Source organism: Dryobates pubescens, chromosome 6 (genome assembly GCF_014839835.1).
Source record: "Dryobates pubescens isolate bDryPub1 chromosome 6, bDryPub1.pri, whole genome shotgun sequence".
Lineage (NCBI taxonomy): Eukaryota > Metazoa > Chordata > Aves > Piciformes > Picidae > Dryobates > Dryobates pubescens.
This window is the reverse complement of record NC_071617.1, coordinates 21,812,964-21,828,236: the sequence shown is the minus strand read 5'-3', so window position 1 is coordinate 21,828,236 and position 15,273 is coordinate 21,812,964. Positions and strand designations below refer to the sequence as shown.

At 41.1% G+C, this 15,273-nt stretch overlaps 1 protein-coding gene across 6 annotated transcripts in view; it reads left to right on the top strand.

Moving 5' to 3' along the window:
• The window catches only part of LOC104300880 (SAM and SH3 domain-containing protein 1), a 596,399-nt gene that overhangs the window by 574,139 nt on the left and 6,987 nt on the right, over window positions 1–15,273 (top strand). For all 6 annotated transcript variants that reach the window (XM_054162726.1, XM_054162727.1, XM_054162729.1 and 3 more), the window contains 6 exons: window positions 550–693; window positions 2,819–2,954; window positions 3,863–4,032; window positions 5,056–5,265; window positions 5,965–6,115; window positions 8,667–8,783. In XM_054162726.1, the coding sequence (XP_054018701.1) occupies window positions 550–693; window positions 2,819–2,954; window positions 3,863–4,032; window positions 5,056–5,265; window positions 5,965–6,115; window positions 8,667–8,783 (928 nt within the window). The remainder of the gene's footprint in view (window positions 1–549; window positions 694–2,818; window positions 2,955–3,862; window positions 4,033–5,055; window positions 5,266–5,964; window positions 6,116–8,666; window positions 8,784–15,273) is intronic.

Genomic DNA, 15,273 nt, shown 5'->3' with positions numbered 1-15,273 from the left:
TTCCCCTGGTGCAGCTTGAGACTGTATCCTCTTGTTCTGGTGCTGGTTGCTTGAGAGAAGAGACCAACTCCCTCCTGGCTACAGCCCCCCTTTCAGGTAGTTGTAGAGGGCAATGAGGTCACCCCTGAGCCTCCTCCAGGCTAAACAATCCCAGTTCCCTCAGCCTCTCCTTGTAGGGCTTGTGCTCAAGGCCTCTCACCAGCCTTGTTGCCCTTCTCTGGACACATTCAGAGAATATATATACACACACACACGTATACACACAGAGATGTATTTGGTTAGGATTTCAGAGGTACCTTTACTCTTGTTTAATGGTATGTGGTATTGACCAACATGAGTCAGATACCTGAAACTGAAAGGGATGAAGGCATCCTAACAGATCCCAACTCATTACCTGCAGCAAAAGTTACAAAGCAGGCCTTAGGAGCAAGGACACCATGCTGCTGTCCTGTGTTTGCCTGGGTACTTCTGCATTGACTGCTGACTGATTAAAAAAAAAAAAAAAAGGCTGTTGTATTTTATAGGCTTAAATCCTGTTTTATTTTGCAGGGCAAAGAAGGAGACTTTGTTTACAAAGAAGTGATCAAATCACCCTCTGCGTCCCGTATCTCTCTGGGAAAAAAAGTGAAGTCTGTGAAAGAAACCATGAAGAAAAGGATGTCTAAAAAATATAGTAGCTCTCTCTCTGAGCAGGTATGTAAAGTCTGCAGTGGAATCCACTTAATAGTCTAGAGGTGATAATATTGCTTCAAAGCACCTCTGAAGAAATTTCTAAGGCGACTATGGGATGTGGCTTTTACTATGTTCTTTTTAATCCCTCACTGTGAAATGGCTCCCTATAGGTGTCAAACCATGAAAATAGGTTTTCAGATTTTCATTCAAGTAGCTCATCAGCAGAAGCCTGTCATTGGTGGCATTACACATCTCACCCTCTATTTCCATTTCATTATCTATCATCATTATTTAAGGGAACCAGTCAGTGACACAGGGTCACAGTAATATATTTAATCTACAATTCACGCTTCAGTTTAAATTCCCAGCGTAACTTCACACATACGACTCCACTCTGCTGCTACAGATATTTTCTCCTTCATAGCTTGTCTTCTGCAGCAGCCCATTAAAACAGCTGCATGATGTAGTCAGAAGGGCATCCCACAAAAGGTTTTCCTACTGTACTTTCATTACAGAATTTTTTTTATTTTTAAATGCAAGCCTGAACTACGTGAGTTGGATATCATGCTTTGAAATTTAGTGGCCTAGAAACAATCTCTGTGTCTTTATCTTTTGGTATACTTTAGGTTCCTTATTTTGGCATATCAAACATTCGTGGGCATTTGTTTAAAACTACCCTTGCCACTGCAAATGTGTGAACCGTAGCTTAGAGCGCTGCTGGGAAAGCAGCGCTCCCTGCCTGACATCGCCCCCAAGTGGCCTCGTACCGACCGCTGGACTGCCGGGGATGCTTGCAGGCATGGAAGGAAATGGAAAGAGAGTCACATCCCACCAGATCAGCCTTTTGGTAGTAAGGCAAAGCGCTGGTGTCCGAGGCAGGAGAAGTTCACAAAATCCAAAATAACCCCAAACTGCAGAATCTGGAGACAGCACAGAGAGGCAGAAACGTGACTGGTTTTATGCAATACGTTGCAACATTCAAATCCCTTTCCTACAGAGACTATTAGCCATGTTTGTTAATAACCATGGGCAGTGCCACAGTTATGGTTATTTAATTTCAATTTACAATTAAAAACATTTTAAGGCCTAACATGATCTGGTATTGATATGAAGATACTTCGACATTGACAGGCCTCACAGTGCACTTCTGCAAAGTGTGTTTAAAAAAGGAATACTCTGAGAAATCTGCTTACAGTGAGTTAGCAATGGTTCAGCTCTCTAGCTCTCTCCAAGATTGGCTTGACCTCTGAAGTCATATGCTGGGATGATTATTTTTTTTCCTGATGACTCTACATCATGCAAGTAATAGCTTTCATCTGAAAGTTTTCTGACAACAAGTATCTACAAAAAGTCTTGTATGCAAACTGCAGTTCTTTAGTTTTCAAAACTTTTGCTGCAGTAATTTTAGAATATTTGTACCGTTGTGACCCCAAGTACATATCTGTATCTCTTTCTGCATTCAAAAAGAAAACAAGCAAAAGCTACTCTGTCCATTAGCTTTAAATGTGCTTTATACAGAGGCCAACAGAATTTCAATTTAGGAAAGACCCTTTCTAATTTCCTGTAAAGCTTGACTGAACGAAAAGAGAAGTTGCCTCACCTATTGTACCTGCAGCAATATCTTTTTATATTTATGTATTTATGTTGATTAATATTTATACTATGTACAGGCTGCATTTTCTGGTTACATTTTTCTTCAAGGTAGAGTGACAAAGATACCAATAATTTATTGGAAAAAAATAGTACATTGCTGTGCACCTCACTTGCATTGTCTGATTGTTTATATTTATCCTTGTACACAATCCTTAGAAAGCTGAATATGTTGTTAGCTATTTGGCAGGTACTGGTGAGAAAGACATTACATGTCATTAAAACATTTGACACGGGAGGTTTTTGTAGTGCTTCTTTTATTTACAATGCTGACTTTTTCAGACCGGACTGGTAGCTTCTGTCCATGCTATCATGTCTGATAAACGGGAGTTTCTGCCAGAGCTAGAGTATAGCTAAATAAGCAGATAAACAAAGAAGGTTTTGTCCTGTCTGTTAAAGAGCAGGGAAACAAAATCTCTTTCCTTGGGAGATGAATGAGCAGCTCCTGTCTTGCATAGGTTCATTTATCAAACTGAAATCCTTCAATTCCTTTCAGGAGTCCAGCCCAGGGGTGATGCCAGGTTCACCACAGTCACCACCACCAGACACTGACTCCCTGGACAAACCCAAGCTGAAAGCCGGTGGCTCAGTAGAGAGCCTGAGGAGTTCCTTGAGCGGTCAGAGCTCAATGAGTAAGTTCAGTTGTAACGGCATTGCTCAATTTCTGTAGCTTCAAGAAGCAGAGACTTCCACAGTAATTGGAATCAGAGAAAGTCAAAGCAGGAGCAGTGGTTAAAAAATAGAAAGGCTGGTAGGTCATTAAGGGTTTGCAAAAAATGGTAAACTCTCACAGTTGTTTTTGCTTTGTGTTTATACAGAGCCCTGAAAATGTGAAATCCTGTTTTCTAGCTGGTTCTGTACATCCTACTATTATAATACAAATGATCAAAGTGGTAATTACAATCTTTGACCAGTAATAAACATGATCATCTGTACAGTAGATTTCTCCTGGACATTCCCGATGAGCTTTGTAACCCCCCTCCCCTTCAGAAAGACCTTGAGGTTCCCTCATTAGCTAGTTACAGGAGTATTATTTAAAACCTCTGGGGTTAAGATTGTCTCTACACAAAACAGAGCTTGTGTGGGACACAGACTGTGAACTGTCTTCACTCTTGTTTACTGACCGATAGAAACCAAGAACATACTGGGGAAGAAAACTGAAAACTCCACTTTTAAATAACTGGAAGTGTTCTGAAAATCAGATGTACTTTTGCAGTGATATTTTTTGGTAATACAAGTAGAAAGCATTGTCATAAACGTAGATTTCTGGACACAAGGGCAATTCTGGAACCCTCATGCAGGATTCAGAGCTTATTTTCTTCACAACACTGTGCTTTTTTTGTGTGGGCAGAGCTTCCCACAGAGGTAACATCTGTGATAAGACTGTAACTAAATATCGAGGAGCTGAATTTGGGAAAACAGGAGTGCAAAGTGAATTAGCCAACTCTCTAATCACATGTATATAGGAAATAGCAGTACTTGAGGACCTTTTCACTTTGTTACCATGTTTTGTAGAAAGACCCACATGTCTCTCTCACAGGTGGTCAGACAGTGAGTACAACAGATTCTTCAACCAGCAACAGAGAGAGTGTGAAATCAGAAGATGGAGATGATGAAGAGCCTCCTTACAGAGGACCTTTTTGTGGGAGAGCCAGGGTTCACACTGATTTTACTCCAAGTCCTTACGATACAGACTCTCTGAAGCTCAAGGTACCAGCTGTATCTGGTTTTTAAGAGATCAAGCACTTATTTTGGCATAATTCTTAATTAAGAGCTCTTTGCAAGAACTATGCAATTCCTAGTCTTTAATGAGTTTACATGTGTGGGTTTGAAGCCCTTTAACCTGCATCTTCAGTTTCTGGAAAAATAAAAGTGTGCCAAAACATAATGATCATTTGGCAAGGATTTTGTTTAAATTACTAGAAAAAAATGTTTTCTCTGCCACAATTAATTAATCCATCCATGGGAAAATTCTCAAAATCCTTGGAAGATGTGTGGATGCACCTGCACATGGTGTCTCTTAAAGGCATTTCAGTTAATATATCTTGAGCTAATACTGAATTACTTTGCTGCCAGTAAGTTTTCACTCCTCTTCTATTTTTCTGCATACCAACTTTTGTTATTTTCAGTTGTGCTGTATTTGATTCAAACTATCTGACTCCTTACATTAATGACTTAAAATTTCTAAGGCAGCTAATTCCTATTAAAGCAGATACACATAAGGCAATCTCTTCAAGGGTGCAAAACCAGTTGTGCGTCCATTTCTTTGTTACAGTCAGGGGCACATTAGGAAAAGCAGCCACGTTGTATGGCTCCTTTTGCAGTCACCTCCTTTTCTCAGAAGGTCTGATAGGAGATTGTGCCCATATACACTGAGCATCTTCTTATTTGCACCAATATCAGATAGTTGCACATCTTAGAGACATTTGTACAAAACAGCAGTGATGCCCTGCTGAGGTGTAAGCAGGCTTGTGAATCTGGACAGCCAAGGTCTGTTCCAGCTCTTTTGTTGAATCGCTGTGTGGTCTTGGGCATGTCACTAAATTCCTTTTTCTTCCCTTTGTAAAACAAATATAACCAGACCTTTTTGCAAGAGATAGGATTAACATTCTGAAAACTCAGGAGTTTTATCCATTCACTGTACATGAAAATCTAAGAGAAAGTGGATGTGTTTGCTTAAACATCCATTAGAAAGCATGCCTAAATGGCTTTTTTGGTTTTTTTGGTCTGCAGAAAGGTGACATCATTGATATAATCAGCAAGCCTCCCATGGGCACTTGGATGGGTCTGTTGAACAACAAAGTTGGCACTTTCAAATTTATCTACGTGGATGTGTTAAATGAAGAGGAAGAGAAGCCAAAGCGGCCCACCAGGAGACGCCGGAAAAGCAGACCACCACAGCCCAAGTCAGTTGAGGATCTCTTGGATCGCATCAACTTGAAGGTTCCAATTCTCTTTCTGTTTATCCTTCAGTTTTGCATGTGGGGAGGGGGCCACAGCTTTGGAGTTGTTAGTTTGGAAATCTGTACACTAGATTAGTAATCATGACACCACTTAGCAGAATTGTGTCTTAGACACAGAGTGAAAATAACCAGGTCCAGGTAGAACTGCCTGTCAAGGCTTGAGGTGCTGCAGGGTGCAAGTTGTATGCACTCACAGACCATAGATTATTGTATAGTATGGCTACTAGATAACACACTTTGAAAGCAAGCAGAAAGAGTGAAATGACAATACTTAGCCTGCCTTTAAAGAGGAAGAGTTTTTCCACATTTCTGTTCAGAAAAGCTAGGGATAAAATGATGCAGCTGCTGTACATTTGTTCCCTCCAAACAGAGCTGTGCCATATTGTGCATCCAGGTATAATGTTACCCAGGCCATTTAATATAGGGCATTCCAAATACAGAAATACAAGCATCACTCTGCTTCTGGCACAGCTACCTCACTAAACTCTGAGCAATGTTTATACAAGCGCTAATCCTATAATTTTTCTGTTACACAGTGGTTTGCATTTGCTAAGATACTGCTTTTATTGCTGGTTGTAAAAATCTCTTCTAGTATTTTTATTGACTAAGTGGAATAAGTATGTTATCTTACCCATTTTTTTTCCTTTTTGCCTTTTTTTCTCCTTTCACTTTTTTGCAGGAGCACATGCCCACTTTTCTGTTCAATGGTTACGAAGACCTGGATACCTTTAAGCTTTTAGAAGAAGAAGATTTGGATGAACTGAATATCCGAGATCCTGAGCACAGAGCTGTTCTCCTCACAGCAGTGGAACTTCTCCAGGAGTATGATAGTACGTGGGATGTTTGAGGTTTTCAGTTTTACTAGAGCTCTGCCAAGAACCTTGTGAAACCCTTAAAGCAGAAATCTGGTTCCAAGATTTTGATCTTTTTTTTCCCTTCCCTCCTAATCTGGTTATTTCCAGGGTAATCCTGTGTAGCAACATGTAGATTTTTGAAGAGTGACTTAAGACTTGCATTTGTTCTGCCAGAATTCTTTTGTTCATGTAAGCCCTGTTACCCAGCTTTATTCAAGTGATGTCAAGTGTACAACACTTGACTTAGAATTACTGATGTTCAGGAATAAATCCAGAGATAAATAACTCAAGAAAGTGAGGCATATAGAATAGGAAAGAAGAAACTTCTACACTAGAGGGAAGAGACTGAGATTATCAGGGATAAGAAAAAGATCAAAGCCCAGAGGGCTGTGGAGGAGGGTAATGTGTATCCAACTTTCTCTTATTTTGCCTGCACATAGATATCCTTCTTGGATTGTGAATTGTGAGATTGTACAAGCAGTTTCAGGTCATACGTGTAACAACACAGTGCAGAGTGGAAGATGCTGACCCAGCTGAGGGGTCAGGGTCACTGTCTAAGATGCAGCAGTGCAATGCTGCCCCATGTACAGATGGTCTCAGGCAAGTGGTTGCAAAGATCAGAGAAAGCAGGATAAGACATGGCAGTCAAATTCAATGGTGGTTTTGCCACACAGGAGGAAGCAGGACACTACCATCTACACAATGGTCATGGCAGAGTCATGGTAGAGTAGGATCATTTGAAAAGCAAGTATAGCTTGAGTCGTGAATGTAGATGCATTCAGTATCTAGTTGCAGCAATCTAAGACAGTCCCGAAGTGTCAGCAGAAGTTTAGTATCCCACCAAGCAGAATCAGTGGAAAGGATTGTGTGAGAGTGTTCTTAGCTGCTTCTGTGCCAAATCCTGTGTTCTAGCTTAAACTGTCATAGCAGCAATTTAAACAGCTGCTGTTAAGTTGGTAATGCTTAATTCTGTGCAGACATGTGTGGTTAGTATCTCTAAACAGTACTTTGTGGCTCAGTTTTCACTGACATGTAGCTTTCATGTTCATTTCCCAAAGAGGCGTCCTGGCTTAGTCCACCCTCCTCTGTGCCCCAGTGTAACTGCAGTTGCAAAGTTAGATTCTTTTCACTTACTTCAGAGCAGCTTTTCGTCACCTAATATGAGCTTCTCTTTGTTATCTGCAGACCTATTTAGAATGCTCACTTCCCTGAAGTAATAAGGGCTTTTTTAGGGCACTTTAATTTGGTTTGAAAACCTGGAGAAATATGTGATGTAGTGGTTGGAAAGTAAAACTTTCAGCTCCAAGTGAGGGTGACAAGGAGAAAGAGAAATGGGGACCAAACAGCTGGAGCCTGAAAGAGGCAACGACACTTAGTTCCACCCTGTAATTACCTTTTATGTGCTGAGAATAGGAATTGGAATAGCCATTTCTGACATTTTATAGTTGGGGAAAAACACACAGGATAAGCTTTATCCTTGCACCATGATTTTGTGTGTCTTCAGCTCCAAATTTAATTTCTTCACAGAATATTTTTTCTGACCAAAAATTCTGTGTAAATTCCTGAAATTCTGGTATGGGCCACACTTGAGTGTTGGCTCTTTGCATAGACCAAGGAAGAAAAGAATATTTACCACTGGTTTCTCCCTTGTCCCTTCCTCCTTTGTTAGGGAACAATATCTAACTTCACCAAACTCACTCCTGATCCTCCTTCTTGGTGCCTTCTGGAAAATAGGTCAGGGATAAAATTTTTGGTCTATTTCACCTGATGTGGTTCTTTTCAGTGCTTTTCCATTTTGTTTTGAGTGTTGGAATTTGTTTAAGTCCTAGAAATAGCTCTGACACCATCAATTTAAATAAAATTCTGTGGTTATAATTACAGAACTTGGCCCCAAGGCAGTGGAGGTGCACAGTGCAGTCTATTCTGGTTTTATTGTGCACCACACTGCTTTCTCACTCATATTAAGGCTGTTGCTTAATCCTCTAGCAAATGAGATTAATGTTTCCAGCATCTGCAGTGGCTGTTCCTAATGCTCAGTGTTTTCTAAACCAGTGTCCTGATACAATTAGCACAACAGAAAAAATAATAGAATCATTTAAACCATGCCCCCAAGCACAACATCTACAGCTCTTTTAAGTATCTTCAGGGATAGTGACTCCACCACTTCCCTGGGCATCCTGTTCAAGTCTTTGACAACCCTTTCAGTGAAGAAATTGTTCATAATGTCTAACCTAAACCTCCTTTGATGAACCATGAGGTTATTTCCTCCTGTCCTATTGTTTGTTACCTGGAAGATCAGACGTACCCCTGCATAGTAGTTGCAGTCTTGAAGTCTCCCCTCAGCCTCCTTGCCTCCAGGCTAAATGACCCCAGTTCCCTCAGCTGCTCTTCAAAAGATTTGTGCTCTAGACCCTTCCCCAGCTTCATTGCCTTTATTTGGACATGCAAGATAACAATGTTGGAAGGCTGAGAAGTTCAGATGGATTTTATGTTTACCTGGTTTTCACTGTATTTTCACATCCTCTAGGTAACAGCGACCAGTCAGGATCTCAGGAGAAACTTCTCTTTGAAGGTCAAGGCCTAACTCAAGGATGCTCTCCTCGGGATTCTGGCTGCTACGAAAGCAGTGAAAACCTGGAGAATGGTAATGGTGACAGCAGTAAGCCTTATAATCCCTTCAGCCTTTTGTCGGTAGATTATTTTATACCCTTTCTGCTCCTGTTCCTAGCTACCACAATCTACTTCATGTTTGACTTTCTCCTTCGCTCTGACTGTCTTTCCCTTTTGTCTTGAGCCATTGGCTTTCATTGCTACTGTTTCTAATTTATTTTTTGTCATTAGTAAAAAACAGATCACATTTCACAAACCGTCTAGTTTTTGTGATCCTAAGGGAACAGGCACTCTCACTGCCATTCCTTGCCTTCTCCAGTGCGTATCGTGTTCTCATGCCCATGTCTGAGGGATCCTGGCAATGGAGAAGTCACAGAACTCCACTGAGATTAGGAGGATTACTTCTAAAACCGTACAAACATTCTTGAGAAAAATATATTCTCTTGTTTTAGGCCACATTTTTGTTCTTACATAGGTTGCATGTTGCGTTCTCCTCTGATCAGAATTGAACTGCAGAGATCTAGGACTTTCTAATCTATGAACATCATCAAGTTAAATTAATTGAGAAGTTGGCAAGGAAAAAAACTGTGAAGAAAAAAAAAAAAAGAATGTGATTTCAATTCCCATTACCTTATCTTGAATCAGTGAAAGGTGATGCACTGAAAAATGACCAAGACAGATGATAATTGAGATTGCTCTCTCTGTTCAGAAGACATCAGGTTGTTATGAGGACTGAGCATGCATTACTTGAGGGAAGGCATAAAATTTTCATTAGGGGTAAAATATTAAAATAGAATAAATTTGGTCTTAGTTTGGCATTATCATTCCAAGCATCTGAGCCATGGTTTGGCCTGAGAATGTCTGGTTTCAATGCTAATCCAAGATAAATGGGAAGCCCAGAACAGAAATACTGAATGCCCCTTGTCGTGCATTTTCTGTCAGTCTGCCACTCAGAAATAACAATTTGTTGAAGAAAAATGTGAATTGCTTTGAAGCTGAATGCCTGAAATCAGCAAGATACTAAATTCCTGAAAGAGAATGGTTTTCTTGAGTATGAATCCCCATACAGTCAGTGTGCTGGAATATAGTCATGGCTAAATACACAGCACATATGAGAATTTTATCTCCTTTTTATGTCTAAGTGCCATTATATTAGTAGCTGTAGCACTGAGGTTAAATTGCTGTCTGTACATTTTCCTTGGTTTAACCGTATAACAATATCATCAGAAAGCAATTGGTGTTACCTGTCTGCTTAGGTATTTACTATTACATTGTAAGTAATATTTCTATCTTAGTTTTGCAGAATGTGAAAGGCTTCTGATGATTTTTACATGCCTTTCCATCTATCACTTGCTGCAGTCCTGAATCACTTTTGCTCACAAATGCATTTAGTGCTTGCTTTGAAAACCATTATGAAAATAGTGTGGGATTCATGTAGAGAATTTGTCAAGGCTGGTTAACCTGAAATGTGCTCCACCTTCCTTGCAAAGCTCATGGTCTGTAGTTGTTTATTGCTTTCAAAACACATTGGATTCTGATCTGTTAAAATAAGGGTAATCATTTCTCTAGTATAAAAGAGCAGATGAGCAATAATAAACTACACTTCATATAGGGGAAAATGCATTCTGAGAAAAAATGGGTCCTCAGATTTTCTGGGCAGTGGTTATGTGTAAAGTTTTTGCAACTAGTATAGTGTCCTCTTTGGGGCTGATACTGGATTTTTTGGCATCAGTTCAAGATTTCTGAGCTGCTCTTGCATTTTGGTTAGAAAATAGTTTGCTATGTATTATGGCAGCGATACAGGTGTATATTTCATAGGTACTTCTCAGTGTCCAGTGTCCCATTACAGAAATAACTGGTTATTCTCATAGGCATCCACAGCGTACCTACAGTATCATTGTGATTTGATCCCCATTTATAGAGAGCAAGGAACATGCAGTTTGTGACCTGTTCAGCATTAGACAGGAAGGATTTAGTAGCTGGAAGTAATCATCCATTAGCCCATAGTCCGGTCCTCAATTTGAAACAAGGCAGAGAGAGCAAGCTCTCCTTTGGACTTGTGACAGTGGTGCAGTTACTGGGCTTGTTCTGCACGCAAGCGCGGTCTGTCTGAAATGTGTGTGCACACCGTATTGGAAATCTGTTCTCACAGAGAAAACAGAGAGCCAGAAAACAGTACAGAAATAGAGCAAACATATTTGATGCTTCTCAGGTACTCCAAGGAAAAGAATCATTTAAGGACTTGAGAAATTTGGTACTGTTTCCTGACATTTGTTTGTTTTCCTGAAACTGTTTCTCTGGTCTTTCCTAGCACCTCCATACCTGAGAGTATCTGTCTATAGACTTCTGTCACACTCCTTCTTGAGTCATCTCTTTTCTAGTCTGACAAAGCCTGTTACTTACTCCTTCAGTCTGAAGCTGCGCCAGGGGAGATTTAGGCTGGATGTTAGGAAGAAGTTCTTCACAGCAAGAGTCATTGGCCATTGGAATGGGCTGCCCAGGGAGGTGGTGGAGACACCATCACTGGAGGTATTTAGGAAGAGACTGGATGAGGCACTTGGTGACCTGGTTTAGTTGATTAGGTGGTGTTGGGTGATAGGTTGGACTTGATGATATTGAAGGTCTTTTCCAACCTGGTTAATTCTATTCTATTCTATTCTGTTCTATTCTGTGTCACTCATTTCCCTGATATTGAATGGCTTCTTTGAACCATTTCTTGTTGTGCCTCATAGCTTTTGTTAAAGACAGAGGTGATGCAAAAAGATCCAGACTTACACATGCATTGTGCAGACCTGAAGAAACAGACAAACCATGGCCACATCCAGTGGAGTAAGGGTATTCTCTGATTTGTTCAGAAATTGAAGCCCAGATCTACACAGTGCCAAGTAGGCATCATAAGCACTTAAGCGTTCAGTGTCAGTTAGAAAAGAAAGCAACAGAACAGGTGGCCACATTGCCTAATGTAATGTGCATCTCTACTGCTATGAGGCTAGGAGTGTCTACCATGCCATTGTCCTCCTGTCAACAGAGCTGTTTCAAATGCATACAAAATACAGACACAGAAAGCAGTTCCCAAATGAAGTTAATAAAATCTGGGATCTGGACAGGCCACTGAATGTATTCTGTGTCTGGTTTTTTGAGTGCTTAAATTTCATACAGAAAAAGTACTAAGAGAAACACTGAACGTTTGTTGCTGTAGTTCTGGTACCTCTTGAAACAGTCCCCAAGATAATCTCCTTTCTTCTGAGGTGGATGATGACAGGGAATTGAAAAGCTCTGTATCCTAATAGCCAGGAAGTATCTTGAGAGCTTGTCAGTGCTGTCTTAACAAAAACTGCAGCACAACATTAAACAAGAATTGTTTTGTGTGAGATCCACCTTTGTTTTCTTAGTTTCCACACAGACACCTGTGTCTCCTGCATACATTTAAATCAGAGATGCTACTATGGTTGACAGCACTATGAAACATATTAGACCAGGGATTCATAAGTATTAATTGCTATCACAGTATCACTAAGTTTGGAAGAGACCTCGAGGATCATCGCGTCCAACTTGTCACCACAGACCTCGGGACTAGACCATGGCACCAAGTGCCACGTCCAATCTCCTCTTGAACACCTCCAGGGGTGGTGACTCCACCACCTCCCTGGGCAGCCTATTCCAATGACAAACGAGTCTCTCAGTGAAGAACTTTCTCCTCACCTCGAGTCTAAACCTCCCCTGGTGCAGCTTGAGACTGTGTCCCCTTGTTCTGGTGCTGGTTGCCTGGGAGAAGACGCCAACCCCTTCCTGGCTACAACCACCTTTCAGGTAGTTGTAGAGGGCAATGAGGTCACCCCTGAGCCTCTTCTCCAGGCTAAACATTCCCAGCTCTCTCAGCCTCTCCTCACAGGGCTTGTGCTCAAGGCCTCTCCCCAGCCTTGTTGCCCTTCTCTGGACACATTCAAGTGTCTCGATGTCCTTCTTAAACTGAGGGGCCCAGAACTGGACACAGTACTCAAGGTGCAGCCTAACCAATGCAGAGTACAGGGGCACTATGACTTCTCTGCTGACCACACTATTCCTAATGCAGGCCAGGATTCTCCCAGGCAACCAGTACCAGAACAAGAGGGCACAGTCTCAGGCTGCATCAGGGGAGGTTTAGGCTGGAGGTTAGGAGGAAGTTTTACACAGAGAGAGTGATTGCCCACTGGAATGGGCTGCCTGAGGAGGTGGTGGGGTCGCCGTCACTGGGGGTGTTCAGGGCGAGGCTTGACAGGATGCTTGGTTGCATGGTTTAGTTGATTGGGTAGTGTTGGATGATAGGTTGGACACGATGATCTCGAAGGTCTCTTCCAACCTGGTTTATTCTATTCTATTCTATTCTATTGGCCCCCTGGGCACACTGCTGGCTCATGTTTAGGCAGCTGTCAATCAGCACCCCCGGGTCCTTCTCTGTTTGGGAGCTCTCCAGCCACTCTGACCCCAGCCTGTAGCTCTGCATGGGGTTGCCATGGCCAAAGTGCAGCACCCTGCACTTGGACTTGTTAAATGCCATCCCACTGGACTCCGCCCATCTGCCCAGTCGGTCAAGGTCCCTCTGCAGAGCTTTTCTACCCTCTAACTGACCAACATCTGCTCCTAACTTGGTGTCATCTGCAAATTTGCTGATGACTGACTCAATCCCCTCATCCAGATCATCAATGAAGATATTAAAGAGGATGGGGCCCAGCACTGATCCCTGGTACTGATCAAAAGTGCTGACATGAAAAACATGGTTTAAACTTTACTAGCCATACACTTTAACCCTTGGGGGGGGGGGGGGGGGGGGGCTGGGTTTTTTGTTTGTTTGTGGGTTGTGGTTTGGTTTGGGGGTTTTGTTTGTTTTGTTTTTTTTCTGAGGTAGAATGTTACATTTGTGGACATTTTTTATATAGTTCTCCATTTTAACATATTTACAAGTCTTGTTTTCAGGAAGTATTACCTTCCTTTCTTAAGGTAAGACTAGTGTTTTCAAGAAATATTACCTTCCTTTCTTAGGCTCCTTAAGGAAGCCTAGTAAAGTTACACCTGATAATCAGGAGGAGGGAAGGAATAGCTAGGAAAAGAGAAATCATATAGCTGGCCTTCTGATACTGACCTAAATCTGTACAAGAGAAACTAAAGAAATTGAAGCAGATTTCTTAAAGGTTCAGTTATATATTTTATAGACAAAATGTTTTGAACTTCCTCTCATTTGTTCCACATTTGTATTTTTATGTAGGACGGGGCTGGAATCAATGAAACACTTACTGTTACTTACCCAGGTTTTTTTCTTTTCAGATTTTTCTTGGTTTTTGCTCCTTCCTTTTCCTATTTCTTATTTCTTCTTTTTTCCCTTTCCCAGGCCAAAGGCTTCACACAGACATATCCCATTTCTAAAGAAACAAAATGTTGTGCACTCCATCACTTTATGGCCTCAGTAAGAGCTTATATAGTAGCATTTCTCAGAACTTCAGTTTTGAGGCTCCTGAGTGTATTTTCCTAAAACCAGTGCAATCCTTGATCAATATTTCAGATTGAAATGGATGGTACATGGATTTTGTTACGTGAGCTGTAACAGCAAGCCCCAGACAATATGGGGAATTACTGCACAAGAAGATGTGCTAGCAAATATAAATAATGTAAAGAAAGCACACCTTTCCATACCCATTACGTATTGACACTCCTGCCTGAAGGCACTAAAAATTTAATGTAACATTTTGAATGTAACAGTTCTTACACATGTCTTTTTGATGTGACTGTAAGCTATTTTGAGAAGGCAGTGGCCAAGTTCCATGGAAAAGTGCAGGTGGAGGACTCCTTTTGCTACTTCTCTGAGCTACCTGAACTCAAGATGGTAGCGAAGGAACTTTGTGATGTGTCTTTGTTAGCTTTCTGGGGAAATGGTAATATTTAGCTTGAGTTCAACTGTGAACCATACCGCTTCTAAGAAAGGAGCTCCTGAATGTTTGCATTCATCTTTGTAGGCTTACCTTGATTTTAGATAGAATCACCTTGTTGCCATACCACTAAATGCAGCCAACTTTTTTGGAGGGCAATGTTTTCCTTTTTTCTCTTTAAATGTAACTTCCATTTTCTTTGCTAGTTTTCTGCGTACTGGAGGAAAGAAAGAGGCAAGAGAAAGAAAGCAAGCTATTTCTCTTGCAGGTTAAATGAGTTCTTTCATTCATATTCAAAGGAAGCAGTGTGTATTATTCAAATTCTGAGCATTGAGCTTCTTCCAGGACAAGGCTTTAAAGGCAAGCTGTACAAGAAAAAAGCAGCCATTGCTTAAAAGAACACCAGACTGATTTCATTCCAGTGAAGTTAGCAAAACTTCTCACATCTCTAAAAGTAACTGGTCCTTTAACTGGCAGTTGTTGGTAGCCTATTATTACAGACTTTTGATACCATTTGGCCAAATCTATCAGTTTAGGGGGATTTGGTGTTTGGGTTTGGGGTTTTTTTTCCATGGGAAAAAGAAATTTCTATCTATCCTGGTTTCAGAAAGCTTGCTATGCATG